We start from the raw sequence: 18,050 nt of genomic DNA on the forward strand, positions 1-18,050 counted from the left end.
AGAAGGAGCTCGAATATAAGTACGCTGCCTTGCAGGCGGGTGCTCTGCATCCAGAGTCACGTTCCGGTTTTGATGTAGGCAGGAATATTAGGATGGTACCTCCATTTTTTGAGAAGGACGTGGAAAGATATTTTCCCCTTTTTGAACGGGTGGCAACCACATTGAAGTGGCCTGATACCGCCTGGACACTGCTGCTGCAATGTGTTTTAGTTGGTAGGGCACAAGAAGCCTATACTGCTCTGTCCCTTGAACAAAGCGCTGATTATGAGCTTGTTAAAGCTTCCATATTGAGGGCTTATGCGTTGGTCCCCGAGGCCTATCGTCAGCGTTTTAGAGGTTATCGCAGGTCGGAGGGGCAGTCTTATGTTGAATTTGGAAGGGAGAAGGGGAACCTGTTTGACAGGTGGTGCACTTCTCAGAAGGCAGAGTCAAGAGAGCAGCTTAGGCAGTTGATTCTCCTAGAGGAGTTTAAAAGATGTGTTCCTGATACCGTTTCCACACATCTAAATGAGCGTAAGGTATCGAAGATAGGCGACGCCGCTGTCTTCGCTGATGAGTTTGTGTTGACACACAAGTCCGTGTTTTTGGAAGACTACCGTGTTGAGTCCGGGGATAGGCGTCCTGTTCAGGGGGGCCGTTTCCCAAAACCTGTGTCTGCTGGTCAGTTAACTTCACCTCCTAGGCGGGGTGGTTCTGCTGGTGCATTCCCAGAAGGGATTATCTGTTTCTACTGTAAAGAACCTGGTCATATCGTTGCTGGGTGCCCGGTGCTTGAGCAGAAAAATGTCAGAACCGTGGCTCTGGTAGAAACCATATGCAGAACGCCTATGCCAACGTTAGATGGTGATGGGGGAAGTATCAAAAGTGTGGACAAAGAGCTCAAGGGTTCCTCAAGGTTTATGATGGATGGGTTTGTTTCTCTGACTAATGCACTAGAGTCCAGACAGGCTATAACAATTTGGAGAGATACCAGTGCTTTTCAGTCCCTCATTCTGGAGGGGGTTTTGTCGTTTTCAGAAAACTCTTCTTTGCATTCCGGTGTCGTTGTTCGGGGCTTTGGGGGTGGATTTGTGGATGCACCTTTGCATGAGGTCACGCTCAATTCTCCCTTAGTATCAGGCAATGTTGTTGTGGGGGTATGTTCTCACATTCCCATAAAGGGGGTCTCCTTCATTCTAGGGAATAATTTGGCTGGTGACAAAGTGTTGGCTACTCCGGTTGTAACTCCCATTCCTGTGGTTTCTGAGGTCCCTAATGAGCTGGCACAGAAACATCCAGGAGTGTTCCCTGTGTGTGCTGTGGCACGGGAAATGTCAAAGGACAAAAGTGATGTTGTTGATACTTCGACTTGGGACATTACACTTAGTGACACATTCTTTGTTGAATTAAAAAGTGTACCTGTTGAGAATTTTGGAAAGCACACTGTGGATGTACCTCTGCATAATGATTCTCTTGATCGTGGCTTTGTGTTAGGCCCGGTGGTGAAACCAGAGTTGACATGCGTGCCGGAGAAGCATGTGACAGGAGATGATATGGCAGCGCAGTGTCTCAAGGTCTTCCCAGCCTGTATGGTGGCTGAGGCCACGAACTAATTGGAGGATGAGTGTGGGAAGGATGCTATGATAGGTGCTGTTGTTTCATGTGACACCGTTCTAGTTGGAGAGGCTACTAAGCCTGACTTAGGCTGCCAGCCTTCCCACAGTAGCTCTATTGTCCCTAATGTTTCACTTGTGGGCAGGGATGGTCCCAGTATGTCAGTTGATGATTCTGACATTGATCCACATGTCCACACTGATTCTCTGCCATGCACTAGGTGTGATGGTCAACCTAGTTACCTGTGTCCTGTGGAGCAGGAGCCGCCTTTGCGACCTGGTCTGTTGAGTGGCAGCCATTTTGATTTTGATCAGGACAATGTTATTTTGGGTGACGCCATTTTAGATGGTGTTCCAGACGTTTTTGTGACTGTCGTACTGCCATGTTCCCGGTACGCTGGGGCTGTACCTGAGGCGGTACATCCTACTCTGGATGTTCACGGTTTGCAGTATCCTGAACTGCCAGTGCCAGGTGGGATGGATATGGGCGCGGTGGTGGTATCAGTGATCTATGGTTTTTGTTGTGCTGTGTTCTGTTCTGTTGAGCGCAGTTCTCAGGTTGATTTTGGTTTGCAGTCTATTTTTGACAGATCGGTGGAGGGGCCTGTTGAAAGGGAGCATACAACACGGTTGGTGGTCGTGTTCGACAGGGGCCGACCCGCTATCGCTGTTGTGGTAGTGGCCCTGACAACTAATGGGTCACAGTTGTTTTTTTTGTTTTTGTTTATGGGTTGTTGTGTGGTGGTTGCCTCTGGGGCAACCAGTTTGGTGGGGGAGGTGTTATGTACCAGGAGCTGATCACTCCTGTGTCACTGTGCAGGCAGGCCTGATTACTCCTGTGTCACGGGGCATGCAGGTGAGGGCTGCCAATTAGCCAATTAGTGCTGATTGGTTACCTGCTGGGAGCTTTAAAGCCAGCCCTAGTAACACACATGCAGAGTCGGTGCTTAGAGGAAGTGCTGTCACATTCTTCCAGTCCGTGTCCGTTGGGTTTACATTAGTACATTAGTTTACATTTACATTAATAGTTCCTTGCTATAGTAGCACTTTGAGTTAGAGCACGGGGTTTTGGTGTCGGTTTTGCACATAGGTTGCGTGCCTTGAGCCAGGGTCGTAACAGCCTGTCCTGGCCAAGAAACACTTTGCAACTGTAATCTCCTCTGGCAGTAGTTGGATATTGTAATGTGTGGCGAGGGGTTGCAGCAAGTCCACTGAGAGAAACTGGTCTGAGGCTGGATAACATGCCTGTATGCCTCTCATACGTTGTTCTCCAACTCATGAGAACCTGCTCTCAAGCTCTTGCAGCATTCTGTCGAGGACTGGATAGAACAGTCTCTGTCTCAGCTGATCTCCATGAGGTCTGAGCTTGTGCCACAAGATGACTCAACTACATACTCGTCCATCCTTTTCTGCTTCCTCCTTTGGCTGGTAGTATGTTCCTCAATCCCAAGGCCATTACATATGGCCTTTGTCCTGTCATACATGTCCACTGCCATCTCTGAGGTGCGATAACCTTTGAGTGTGTCCTGCACTGTGCTTTTAAATAGTACAGATAGGTATTGAAGATGTGCACTTTAACGCAGCAGCACCTGGAGCCATCATACCCATGTCCAGTGTCCACTGACAAAGACATGCTCATGATACTGTGATAAACTATAATAAGCTTTAATCGAAACCTGGTTCATTTCCTCAGATAGTCCGGTTGGTTTGCGGTGGTGTGAAAGCTCATTCACTCTTGCAAGTGAACCCTGCTGCGGTTCATTTGAGATGTGAATGCAAAGCGGACTAAAGGCAGGAAAATACCCAAAAATCTAATCTTTTTTTTATGAGAAGACTGAAACATATGTATATAATGAAATACACAATACAGTTTTTTTCCGATTGCTTAAGCACGATTTTGAAAACAGGGCCCGGTGTTTCAAAACACTACACACAATTAGCACAACCACACACACAATTATCAGAACACCTCAGATCCTTTGCTAAATTAAACACTTGTCAAAACTATACACTAATTTATAAAAAACTACATTTTGTTACCATATGAAACACACGTTTCATATGACTTAATTCTGTTTGAACCAGTTACACACTGCTGTGCTTAACCTAAAACACATTTAGCAATTCTACTCACCAAACACTACACAAGACCAATGCTGTAGACTGATGAAAATATAATTTATTTATCTACATATACCCAAATCAATGATGCAGACTGATGAAAAAAAAACATTTTCTCTCCATATACCCAAATCAATGATGCAGACTGATGAAAATATAAATGTTCTCTCCATAATATGGTTATATTATAACCAACTCAGTCAACATTTCAACATGGAGAATCACAACAAAACATGCAGTTTTCATGCTACTACAGTGTGCATAACACTGTAAGCTCAGCAAATATCAGACAAACATAAAATACTGTATCCAGTACAGGTTAAAATTACAGTAAAACAAAAACAAAAATAGAAAAAATTTAAATAGAGTACAGAAAATACTAGACATTATCTCTTTGCCTAGCTGGATCTGGCAAGAGCATTTTTTGTTGTGATTCTCCATGTTGACATGTTGACTGATTTGGGTACAGTATATGGAGAGAAAATGTATATTTTCATCAGTCTGCATCATTGGTTGTCTTGTGTAGTGTTTGGTGAATGTATTGTATATTTTCACGTTCTCTGTGTACAGTACTTCACTCTCCTTCCATTTTGGTTGAAGACAGGTGAACTCACCTGCTGCATTTTTATAGTGCTTAAACCTGATTGGTTTATCTACAATTAAGCAATGGTGTGTTTGTGCATTTGATGGCTGTGTTTAACCAATTGGCTCATATGTGTGGTAATTTGACATTCTGTGTCTAATGTAATGCAAGTGTGTTTAGTGTTTTGCAAATCACTGTGTGTATTGTTTTGCAAAAAGTGTGAGGCTGACTTTGTGCTTATAGGGGTGCAAATCTGGGCCTATGTTTTGCTCCTTGAGTGTAAGGTTTTGATTATTGTGTAATACTTTTGATTTGAGTGTTTATGCAATCGAAGAAAACTGTAAAGACTAGAGATTAACTGTTTATTTATTTTGTACATAGGCTGTGCATATGTTTGTTTGTTTATTTGCTTATGTGTATGATTCTTAACTGTGTTTTTATTTTGTTATTGGTGTGTATATGTGTGTATGTATGTATGTATATATATTTGTGTATATGTGTATATATGTATATTTGTACTCCTGTTGGGGCCTCTTGGACCAGATCAATGTTTTATCTGGCTAAATAAAGGTTAAATAAATAAGAAATTTATGATTTGGTCCTGTTAACTTTGAATTTTCTATGGGGACTGCCCAGATCCTTCTCATGGACCTGGACCTCACTTTAAAAAACTCTAATCTAGTTCTTCAGTATTCGTCTCTAATTACTAAAAAATTGCGTATTTCTGTAAAAGAAAATTTTAAAATAAAAAACCCGGGCCGAAGCCCCAAATGTTTTCTAACCCTAAAAACGCCACTCACACACACACACACACACACACACACACACACACACACACACACACACACACACACACACACACACACACACACACACACACACACACACACACACACACACACACACACACACACACACACACACACACACACATACACACACACACACACACACACACACACACACACACACACACACACACACACACACACACACACACACACACACACACACACACACACACACACACACACACACACACACACACACACACACACACACACACGTGTCAACCTGTTCTTGCTGTGCTGTCTGGCAGTCTTCTTGTTTCTGCTGTTGAGCGCTCTGAGACACTGGCTGGTCTTCTTCTGGTGTCTCCTGACCAGCTCCTTCTGCTCCTTCCACTGTCTCTTCTGCTCCTTCTGGTACAGCTTACACTGCTGGAGTGTTGCTATGGTAACCACTGGAATATCTAGGAAAGATCACAGACCTTTTCAAACATGAACACATGAATATTCTAAATAGTTTATTTCCTGTTGCAGTGTTTGCGGGTTCTGCCTGGCAACGGATAATATTAAACCGTATAATATTACCATTGATATCTTGGTTTTAATTAGACTATACCATGGCATTATTTACATTAAGATGTTACCCTAATCAGTCAGGCTTCAGGACTGGTCACTCCACAGAGACAGCCCTCATAGCAGTCACAGAGGCTCTTCACTTAGCAGGAGCGAAGGGCCTCTCCTCTGTCCTGATTCTCCTGGACCTGTTGGCGGCCTTCGACACAGTCAACCATCAGAACCTCCTCCCATCCCTTGCAGAAATGGGAGTGGTAGGCTCCCTGTGCTGGCATGGCTGTCATCCTACCTCGACAACCTCTCCTACCAAGTATCATGGAGAGGGACCCTGTCGCCCCCTTCAGACGGGCGTCCCCCAGGGCTCGGTCCTTGGACCCCTCCTCTTCTCCGACTACACCAAATATCTGGGTAACATTATCACGTCTCATGCTTTCTTGTATCACTACTATGTCGATGATACTCAACTCTTCCTCTCCCTTCCTCCCTCAGATATCCATGTCTCTGAACAGATCTCGGCCTGCCTGTCCGACATCTCCACCTGAACGATGACCAACCACCTCAAACTGAACCTAAGCAAAACAGAGCTGCTTCACCTGCCGGCCAAATCCTCCCCGCTGACCGACCGTTCCATCACAGTGGAGAATGTAGCGGTGGCTTCGTCCCTGACCGCCAAGAACCTAGGTGTAGTCCTTGACGACCGGCTGAACTTCTCCACTCACATCGCTGCAACAACCAGAACCTGCAGATTCCTCCTGAGCAACATCAGAAGGATCCTCTTCCTGACAAAAGAAGCCACTCAACTCCTTGTGCTCCTCCTCGCCTCGACTACTGCAATGCACTGCTCGCTGGTATACTGACCACCGCCACCAAGCCACTTAAATTCATTGAGAACGCAGCGGCCTGCCTGATCTCCAACCTACCAAAGTCAGCAATGTCACCCCACTTCTTAGAGTGCTGCACTGGCTCCCCATCGCCGCATGAATCCGCTTCAAGGTCGTCGATCGCGCAGCGAAGGGAACGGCTCACACCTACTTCCAGTCAATGGTCTCTAGCTACCAGTGATGCCACAGATTACTTGTAAAAATAATCTGATTACTGATTACTGATTACTCCTTTAAAAAGTAATCTAGTTACTTTACTGATTACTTGATTATCAAAGTAACTTAGTTACTTTTAAAGTAACTAGGTTACGAAGTCGTCGACGTCCCCCCTGCTGCTGCCACAAGAATGACAACATTTTTTTTTTTTTTAATAATGCTTTATTGAAAGTGCATAATGTCATAAATCATGATTGGCTCATCAGCCATCAGACCATACTCCGGTCTAGCTGACTGTACCCCTGGCTCTCTTATCATCAGCATTATGAGATAGTAACTAAATAGTAACTCACAGCCACTTGGAAAAGTAACTGTAATCAGATTACTGGCTTGTAAAAAGTAACAAGTTAGATTACTATTTACTGAAAAAAGTAATCAGATTACTTTGATTACTTAGTAACTAGTTACTGGCATCACTGCTAGCTACACACCCTCAAGACCCCTGCCTCATCTTCTGGCTGCATCAAACCCACCCCTATCCGAGCTCCGGGAGGGTCATCAAAGAGAAGCCGCCTATTCTCTGTCCTTGCTCCACAATGGTGGAACGAACTTCCCACCACAGTTACGACAGTCGGAACACAACCAATCTTTCGCCGTTGATTAAAAACACACTTCTTCAATCAATATTTGAAAATGGAAAAAAAAGGATAACCTTCTGTCTTCTACTATTATGCACTCTTTTACTAATGAATCTTTCTTGTCTATATTACTACCTACTAGTAATGTCTCTACTACTATGCACTCAACACTGCAGCACCCAAGTTTCAACACTGTTTGATGAACATTGTTACTCAGCTGAAAGGGTTAACTTGTACCCTTCCTGATGACTTGTCGTACAGACTTGTCGCTTTTGGATAAAAGCATCAGCTAAATGACTAATGTAAATGTAACAAATGCATAATGCTTAGGTTCCGCCTAGCGTGGACATAATTAAAGGGGAACTATTTAGCAAATGTTTCTGTGAGTCTATGGAACACATCTGTAAGGTGTTTTTCAATAAAATTCATTGTTTTGTATTTTTAATCAAGTACTTTGGTGAACCACTTTCTGCCCTGCCAGATTCCAAGCTGTTTTTGGCTGGGCTCCGCCCATACTCGCAATGCGCTTTGAGTGACAGTCACCCACCTGCACTGGCAGATAACTTTGGGGGAGAGAGAGAGAGAGAGAGAGAGAGAGAGAGAGAGAGAGAGAATGTCACAAGAAAAGGGACAACCAGTAGGACACATATACTATATATATATATGTACCATGTTTTATTCACCGCACCATCTCCTTTATTTCTTTGATCTTGTTCTGTTGATATTGTTGTTGTATTGTATAATGGTGTTTGCTGTTTATGTCATAATTGTGCTTTGGCAACATTTGTGAAATTTCATGCCAATAAAGCTTTTTGAATTGAATTGAATTGAATTGAGAGAGAGAGAGAGAGAGAGAGAGAGAGAGAGAGAGATAGAGAGGGAGAGACAGATAGAGAGCGAGAGAGATAGAGAGGGAGAGAGAGAGAGGAGAGATCGCTCCGAGAGCGTGCGTGTGCGAGTGTGTGAGCGGCTCGAGTCGCGACTGTGTGTCAAAAGCAGGGGGAGAGACAGAAGAGAGATCGCTCCGAGACTCGCACCATATGCCTCTCTCTCTCTCCTTCTCTCTATCTGTCTCTCTCTCTCTCTCTCTCTCTCTCTCTCTCTCTCTCTCTCTCTCTCTCTCTCTCTCTCTCTCTCTCTCTCTCCCTCTCATGCTCATTCTCTCCATCTCATTCCTTATACCAAGTAAGGAAAGTGCTTGAAAATAAATTTTTATATTCCAAGTTCAATTTCAACAAGTTCAAGTTCATATGAATAATATGAATAATAATGATGATAATTATACACATATTTTATATCATTGGAAAGCCCTAGTTGATAGCTTCAAAATGGTACCAAATATGAGGTACTTTGAAATACCCACTAACTCAATAATCCATCACAAACCCATGAAGGTCAAGCTCAGAATATGGTCATAATGGAACAGTATAGGTGTAAAAGGGTTCACATTCCAATGTGTCAGATAGCACACAAAGATATGAACTTGTCATTACAGTCATGTGACAACAACTGGCGTATCCGATTGTGATAGTCAATAGGAGATTTTCCCTGATAATGCAATTCTCATTTTATCACCCTATATTGTGACACATGACAGCCACTGACCTATCAGAAGACATTATGGCAGCCACTGACCTATCAGAATGCTCAGCACAAGGTCTTCAGTCTTGACTGCTGGTTTGGCCACTTCTGAAGCACAAAGAAAACAATAATATTATTATTACTACTCTAATACCTAGTGTCCTAAAGGTTTCAGACATCAGGTTCAATCCCCCTCACCTCTTTTCCTCATCCTGACAACGATCCATATAGATCAATTAATTAATCTATAGTGAAAATACACACCTTTTGGGAGCTTTTGGCACATTTTCTCTGTGGCATATTTTCTGCAGCAGAAAGCCTAAGGACACCAGTGTGACATACTGTATCTTATGTGTGGCATAAACATTGGTTCTGGACCCCAGATGCCACTGGGTATTCCACACATTGGTTTTTACCTGTGGCTGCAGTGTGCTGGTTGGCTGCAGCAGCTTTGGGTGTGGTGACGATGGGGACATGGCCTGTGGACCCAGAGGCAGGGCTAAGCTCTACTGGAGCTCCTCTCAGATCAGCTGTACGCTCTATGTCACCTTCCTCCTGATGGATGAACAAGTCAGGGTTTGGAGGGTTACCTGCTGAAAACTGGAATCAGTAACATCATCTACAGAGATCCTCCAACTCAGTCACATGATGTGATTACTTTCCTTTCCCTTTTTTTTGTTGAGAAATTCTCTTTTTATTGATTTTCTCCATGGTCCATACAAGCAATATTGTGACTTCACCTTCATTTATCTCAGCCTTCTGCAGTACAAATTGCATCAATTGTTAATAATTCTGAGTTAAAGTGCAGAAGTACATACATGAGGACCCATACAGTCAATAACATCCTATACTTCTTTTTTTCTAGACAAACAAAAACAATAACCAAAAATAACAAATAACAAAATAATATGTTGGAGTACATCTCCAATAAATCTGCATCTACCATAAAGCAAACAAATAACAAAATATGTTGGGGTTCATCTTCCTGACACTCAACTCCCTTTACACAAGGTTCACTAGCACAGCCATGGAGAAAATGTCACTGATTCCCGCCGGGAATAAACAGTGTAAACTATATAATTACCTCTGAATATAAAAATATGAGGTTTACCACAATGAAATGTAGGTTTGAGTGACATAATTATATATATTTTTTTAAATATATAAAAAAAGAAATATTATAATAAAAAAAAAAATTTGATGGAAGAGCCACACATTGACGGGCAAAGAGCCACATGCAGCCCCCGAGCTATGGGTTGGCCACCCCTGCGCTAGATGCTCACAAAGTGCTGTGACTTTCGTCTGTTCCAACGGCCCATTATGTGGAATACATTTTCCTGAAGTCATTTTGAAATTTCAGAAACTGTGCCAGATAAAACGGGTACTTTTAGGAAAAGTCATTGAGTGACAGAGCTGGAGCTCGACCGAGTGAAGAGGATACATTTATTGAAAATGCCTAGGGGTCATTTGACCCCTTGTCGGCTGTGCTAGTGTTAACAATTAACCTGAATGGAAATATCTATTCACCTTAAACAAATGAAGATCGTAACGGTGTAATGTACATTATCCATCTTTCCCATTTCTTACGAAACGTATCCTGTTGCAACCTAAAACATTAACCCCTTTCTAGTAATGGCTTTCCGGCTAGTCGCACTTAGCCTGTTAAGCTGTAGGAATATTTCGCCTAAAGGTACATGCCTAAGTAAATGGAAGATTGCTCCACTTCTGCAAGGTCAATTTGCATGTTCTTGGTATCTAGGAACATCTAGGGACCTGGGGGTATGTATTTCCAGTGTCAGAAATATTGTGTCTGTTACTAGGCTGAGTAAATTGTAATGAAGAAAAGGAGAATATAAATTATGATTTATTTTTGCATCTTTGATGGTGAATAATACCATGTTAAATCTGTGGGGTACGAGAAAATGCTGACTGAGCTCATTCACCACCTTATTGAGATCATGTGTACAAAAAATCTAAGCAAATGAATAAAGGGAAGATGATTAAACAGAAGGATTTGTAGATACAGTAATTAATGATAATCGATTTTAATTATAAATTCATATTTGACCTTGAACTTGACCTTGACCTTATTATGGCCAAATCATACATCTATGGATAGTGTAACTGAGGGGTACAATTCCCTGACTGTATTACTAGATATGATACTTACTACCACTACCTTTGTACTTAATATTCGGCCACCCAGTACACGGCATAAATATATTATGATGAACACTGTCACGTAGATGAAACGGATCCAACACAAATGTACGAATTAGAAATAGGTCTTTATTTCTACACAGCGATGGTGTGTAGAGCAAGCACTTAATCAAATCAATCACATTTATGAATGGAAATTAGTATGCACTTTTATGGCAAGAGTATTCGTCGGTATATCAATAGAGAATGTCCAATCTCTGAAGGCGCAGGTGGTACATATACGACCTGGAATAGTTTAAGGAATAACAGCAATGATACTTTAATGATTATATACTGGATACACTAGAGGGGGTTAATCCGGTCGCTTGTAAGCCGACAGGAGTAGGAAGGGGGGGGGGGGTAGAATCCGGCTGCCTCATCCGGCCAAGGGTATCCCAGGTGAACCCACTGTAGTGCCGTTCAATGCGCCGGCGATCCTTGGACCACAGATGAAAGCAGGTGGACTCTCTGTGAGCCGGCTCTCTCCGGTCCACGGGGGAGAGACGTGAAGCGACCTCGTCTTGCAGAGCGTCTCCTCACCTTGCGTCCTCTCCAGGGGGGGGGGTTCCAACACACGGCAGTGTCGGGGGTCTTTATCCATGGAATAATCAACGTACACAAAGCATAATCCGTGCCTGGGAAGGCGGGCTGTCGTCGGTAGAATAATCCGGTATACAGGTCCACTCGCTCGTCGGCTCTGGGGCTCCTCGGGTGCAGCTTCACGTGGGGTCAACCACCCTGGATAAGCAGCCAGTTCTCTGCCCGAAACGATGGGGTACTGACTACGGTAGTATTCTCACCGTACGAAGCACTATATATTAACAGACTATTATTAGCTTAATAGACTACGTCCAACTCGACGATATAGTGCCAAATATGACTATTCAAATATTAATATACACGATGTCTCAATACCGATGGTAGGCGAACTTGGCCTTACTCCCACACGTGGCGTCGCGGGGAGGCTTTACGTCTGTGACTCTATTGGAGGGTAAGAAACTGGACTGAAAAAGGAAGTCCTACTTTAGTAGCGCAGTATATATACGCACTATGAACAAATAGTCCCATTAGTGGTGCGGTAGTCAGATTCCTACGCGGAACTAGGACTTGTTCGTACATGTGGAGCGGTACGTTTGAACTGGGTCTGAGGGGTATGGCAGCCTGGCACCAAGGTCTCGACCAATAGTAGAATGGAGACTATTATGGGATGTTCAGTAGGCTAGAATGGATATTCAATGCATATTGTACAAGGAATATACAAGGGATATCAGGGAATATTAGAGAATATACAAATACAATTAAATATATATATATAAATAAATAAATATATTCGGTTTAATCTGGCCCTTCACAACAGCCACCCCCTGATTGGTCCCAGACCTAATCAGTTAAACAGAGACAGATTAATCGCGTTGTCTATTTACACATAAGGGTTTGCTGTAGGGGTCAGTCAACTTCACAAAGTCATAGGGTTATAGGGTCATGGTCATCATCGATTGTGTCTGGGAGTCGGGGCAGTTCTATGAGCCTCGCCACGGGACGGGTGTAAGTGCGACCCTGGACGAGCACTTCAGCTGCTCGGACCTTGCCGTCGGCACCGGTGATCACTTTGCTTACGCGGCCGGCCGGCCACATAGCTCTGGGCAGTGATTGATCAATAATCATGACGACTGTTCCTTCTGTCAAATTGTCTCTCTCCTTTACCCACTTCTGGTGGGTCTGTAGAGACGGTAGGTAGTGCAGTAGGAAACTGCTCCAAAACTTGTCGGCTAATACTTGGTTGTACCTCCACATTCGTCGGCCGTTCGCTTCTTCAGGCCGGTACATTGTCTGGGGTAATGCCGGATCTAGCCGCCCCATCAGGAGTGTGTTGGGGGTAACTGGGTCGATATCCGCCACATCACTGGAGACATATCCGAGGGGCTTCGAGTTAAGTACTCCCTCAATCTCCGTGAGGACTGTCATTAGGACTTCTTCCGCCACAGTCTGGGCCCCAAGTACTGCGTACAGGGCTGTCTTTATGGAGCGCACTTCTCGTTCCCAAGTGCCACCGAAGGGGGGTGCGTTTGGGGGGTTGAATTGGAAATCAACCTGTGCTGGAGCGAGGTGGGTCTTAAGTTCTGGGCCCATAGCTTGGAAGCTCTCTCTCAGCTCTCTTTCGCCGCCTTTGAAGTTTGTCCCATGATCGGACAATAGGGTAGACGGTCTTCCTTTCCGTGATGTGAATCTACGGAAGGCCATAAGGAATGAGTCTGTGCTCATGGTCGGGAGAAGCTCGATGTGTATCGCTCTGGTGGTCATGCATTTGAATACAATACCCCACCGCTTCTCGGTTCCTCTTCCTTTCTTTATGTGCAGCGGGCCAAAGCAGTCCATACCCGTTGAGTGGAATGGCTTGTCACCGATTCGGAGGCGACATGGAGGAAGGTCAGCCATCCTTGGTATGCTGGGCTGCGCGCGCCACTTGCGGCAGTCTAGACATGTTCGCTGGAAGCGTCGTACCGCCTCTCTTCCTTGTAGGATCCAGTAACAACGTCTGATTTCCGCGAAGACTCTTTCTGCTCCTGCGTGATGTACATCCTCATCGTATTTCTTTATAATCAGCTCTGTGACCTTGTGTCGGCTGTTCTTTACGCTGTGTCGGACCTCTTCGTCCGCTGCTGGGTCCTCTGCTACATGTTTCTGTAGTGCAAATGTAGCACAGCAGGGGCTGCACGTCGTTCCGAAGGGGAGGACTTCCCATTGGTAGATGGCTGGGTGCTCATCTCCTGGCTTCTCTCTCCATAGGAACCGTAACAGGGGCTTGTCCGCCTCTACTAGTCTCACCTGCAGGAACATTCCTTTAATGTCCCCGCTGATGGCCACCTTTTCCTGGCGGAAGCGGAGTAGAACGCAGAGTAGGGAGGGGCCGAGTGTGGGACCGGGCAGTAACTCTTTATTCAGATTTTGGGATCCGATCTGGTAGCTGCAGTTAAATACTATGCGGTCTTTACCGTTGTGATGGACCTTGTGGTGAGGCACGTACCACGATTCAGTGGTCTGGTCAGCCTCTTTAATGTCCATCTTTGTGACGTGTCCCGCTGTGATGAGCTTCTCAATCTCGGCGCGGTATACACTCTCTTGGGCGGGGTTCTTGGCTAAGCGCCGCTCCGTGTTCAGCAGGTACCGTTCTGTGGCGTCTGTCTTGGCGTGGAAAGTAGGCATTCCTTCTCGCCGCAGGAGTGGCGTGGCGTATCTCAACACGCCGTTGACCGGACTCTCTTGGTCCCTGTCTCGAGGAGGTGAATGGCGTAAATGTCATCTTTAGAGCGAATGTCTTTCTTTCCGTTCTTAAAGGGCATTTGTTCCAAGGTCCATAGCCGCTCTACGTGTTGCAGGAGTGCGGTTTCTCCCTCTGTGACTCGGGAGTGGAGACATCTAGTGGCTGTACTTCGGTTGAGAGATTTGGCGAGCGGGCCTTGGAGAGTCCATCCCAAACAGGTCTCGACTGCTGCAGGACAGCCTCGGGGTCCGGTATGAACCCGGTCTATCGGGACAATGAGGTCTGCATGGTCGGAGCCTATCAACAGGGTCGGCATAGCATTGTCTATGAGCGGGATCGGTAACTTGCGCAGATGTGCATATTTCTCCATCAGCTTGGCGACGGGGTATGTGTACCGCGACAGTCCTATTTCTTGGCTGGTGAAAGCGTCTGTAATCTGGTACCGTCGCTCAGGCTGGCCGCTTGCTGCGATAGAGAATGAGACATTCTCGCCCTTTATCGTCTTCAAATCTCGTCTTATTGTCCGAATTGTCATTTGGGTTTCGCTTCCCCGCAGCCCTAGCTGGGCCGCAGCAGAGGCGAGCAGCAGGGTCTTCTCTGACCCGTCATCGAGGACGGCGTAAGTGTCCAGGACTTTATTCTGGTAGCTTAGTGTCACACGCACTACTTTTAGGAGTACTCGGGCTCCACTGCTGCTGGCGGGATCGATGTACATGACGCTCGCTTTGCTGCTGGATGGTGCGGGTGAAGGGCGCCGTCTGTTACTGTCGTGAAGTATGTCCAGATGGGCTCCATCGCACTTGGTGCACCTTTTCTTTAAGCGGCATTCGGCTGCCATGTGTGAGCGCGCACAGCGAAAACAGCGCTTGTTGGACTTTATCCATTGACTTGCTTCCTCCGCGTTCAGCTTGGGGAAGGAGTCACATTGCGCTAGCCAGTGTTCTTTCTCACAGTAGGGGCACACTATCTTCCACTTCTCCGTTCTGGAGGGGGTGCTGTGGCTCCTGCTGCTCGGTACTGACTCCGATTGGTGCATCACAGTCACCGATCTTCTTCCATCATTTAGTCGTCTGGTTCCTTCTCTGGAGCCAGGGGTGCTCCGTCCGAATGTATCTAGCCGTAGGCTGCTGACTTCTCTCGCCAGGAAGTCTGCTAGATCGAGGAGGTTCGGTTCGGGGCCATTCGGGTCTCGGTGGTCTCTCTGTCGCCTAAAACGCTCCTGTTGAGCGGGCGGCAGCTTCTCCAAGATCCTTTCCACATTTGAGTTGGCGTAAAGTTCATGCCTCCCCTTCTCTCTCTGCGCTCCCAACATCCCTACCAGGGACTGCACTCTGATGGACAGGTCGTCCAGTGCTCGATTGTCTATTGCTGGGGGTAAGCGGTCGATGTGTCGGATCTCCTGGATCACGTAATCCCATATGCGCCCATACCTCTGGTCCAATGCTACCAGCGCTGCTGTGTATGGGGTGGTGGAAGTCGCGTAGGCGAGCGCTATATTATGTGCGCGGGGTACCTTTAAGTGCTTCAGTAGGATGGCGTATTTGTGGCGTTCATCCAATACATCCACCAACATGGTCTCCAGACACATGCGGAGTTCCGTATACTGGGCCCGGTTCTCTTGGGTGAAGTCGGGTACCATAGGCGTGCCAATGTATGACGCTGACTGTGGATACATCGGCGAGCGTTGGGGGAGAGGCCTCCTAGGCGAGTCTCCTCCCGCTCCTTGGTATGGGCTGGTACCGGCAGTGTACCATGGCCCGCTTGTCCAGGTGCTGTTCCTCGGTGCGGGTCGTGCGTCGTGCTCACCCGTGTATAGAGTCGGGGGTCTGTAGCGCAGCTCCGCGGGAGTATAGCCTGGGCTGTACCGGACCTCCTGGTCCGGTAGAGTACTGTGCTGTCGTCGGGCGTGGTTCTCCTCCTCTTCCTCTTCGTCTTCAGTTAGGTCATCCAGTGCTTGTAGTCTCTGGTTTAGCCTCTCCACAGGATATGCTGCTCCTTCCCGGTTGCTAGGTCTCGCTTGGACCGGTGGGGGGAGGTGGTCTGTGGGGGGTATAGACCTCGTCTGTTGGTCAAGTTCAGGGTTGTTTACTCGGCTAGGGGATGCCGCCCTGGAGGTGTGTCTAGACGAGTTCCTGGAGCCTCTGGCGGAGGGAGAGGGTGTTGTCCGTCTGATCAGCTGTTCTATTAGTTGCGCTTGCTGTCTGTCGCGCTCTGCGTCCCGTAGAGCACCAGCAGCTGCTCGCTGGCTGTCTGCTCGGTCTCGGGCCACATTCTCTTCTCTCTGAATGCGTCTTATTTCTAGACGTATATGCTCTTCTTCGCTCCGCTGCTGGATCTGCAGTCGGTCGCGTTCAGCAGCGGCGTTCAGGCTGATGAGGAAGGCCTGCTGTAGGGTCCTCTCTGCCTCGCTGGGAGAAGGCGGTTGTATAGGGGAGCCTTCCCTCGGGGTACTCCTTGCGGAGCCTTGGAGCTCTATCTCCACGGTGCTCTCCCCGTCTTCTTCCGTGCCGAGTTCTCTCTCGGTAGCGTTGTATTCCTCCCGGGACTCATCGGGGACTACTTCTTCAGTACTGGCGGGGTGTGAAGTCATGTCTGGTTCCCACTGGTCCCCACCGTGAACTTGGTCAGTTACATTAGAGCCCGTAGGGGCCTCTATGGTCGGGGTAGTCTGGGCGTTGGGGTTAGACATACTTTTACTTTCTAGTTTTACCGCGTTTACTGTTAGTAGAAGACTAGGTTGTTGACTGACAGCGTAAGCCTCTAAGTACTGAGGGAGCCGTCGTTCGCGCTGCGGGCGTTGGTTAGGAGGATCGTTTCGTGGAGTGTTCATCATAGGCCATTTCAATATTAATAACACTATATTAATATTACACTAATTACCCTCCGGCTCGAAGGACCAATTGTAACTGAGGGGTACAATTCCCTGACTGTATTACTAGATATGATACTTACTACCACTACCTTTGTACTTAATATTCGGCCACCCAGTACACGGCATAAATATATTATGATGAACACTGTCACGTAGATGAAACGGATCCAACACAAATGTACGAATTAGAAATAGGTCTTTATTTCTACACAGCGATGGTGTGTAGAGCAAGCACTTAATCAAATCAATCACATTTATGAATGGAAATTAGTATGCACTTTTATGGCAAGAGTATTCGTCGGTATATCAATAGAGAATGTCCAATCTCTGAAGGCGCAGGTGGTACATATACGACCTGGAATAGTTTAAGGAATAACAGCAATGATACTTTAATGATTATATACTGGATACACTAGAGGGGGTTAATCCGGTCGCTTGTAAGCCGACAGGAGTAGGAAGGGGGGGGGGGTAGAATCCGGCTGCCTCATCCGGCCAAGGGTATCCCAGGTGAACCCACTGTAGTGCCGTTCAATGCGCCGGCGATCCTTGGACCACAGATGAAAGCAGGTGGACTCTCTGTGAGCCGGCTCTCTCCGGTCCACGGGGGAGAGACGTGAAGCGACCTCGTCTTGCAGAGCGTCTCCTCACCTTGCGTCCTCTCCAGGGGGGGGGGTTCCAACACACGGCAGTGTCGGGGGTCTTTATCCATGGAATAATCAACGTACACAAAGCATAATCCGTGCCTGGGAAGGCGGGCTGTCGTCGGTAGAATAATCCGGTATACAGGTCCACTCGCTCGTCGGC

The 18,050-nt window shown here is 46.4% G+C and overlaps 1 protein-coding gene across 1 annotated transcript in view; it reads right to left on the reverse strand.

Annotated features, from left to right (window-relative positions):
* Positions 1–18,050, reverse strand: part of plcb1 (phospholipase C beta 1) — a gene marked incomplete at both ends in the record, with an annotated part of 206,256 nt that overhangs the window by 36,297 nt on the left and 151,909 nt on the right. Inside the window, 3 exons of the mRNA XM_084321967.1 lie at positions 5,353–5,548; positions 8,968–9,021; positions 9,330–9,468. Coding sequence (XP_084178093.1) covers positions 5,353–5,548; positions 8,968–9,021; positions 9,330–9,468 — 389 coding nt within the window. The remainder of the gene's footprint in view (positions 1–5,352; positions 5,549–8,967; positions 9,022–9,329; positions 9,469–18,050) is intronic.

The sequence above is a fragment of the Notolepis coatsorum genome (genome assembly GCF_963971535.1).
Source record: "Notolepis coatsorum genome assembly, chromosome: 9".
NCBI lineage: Eukaryota > Metazoa > Chordata > Actinopteri > Aulopiformes > Paralepididae > Notolepis > Notolepis coatsorum.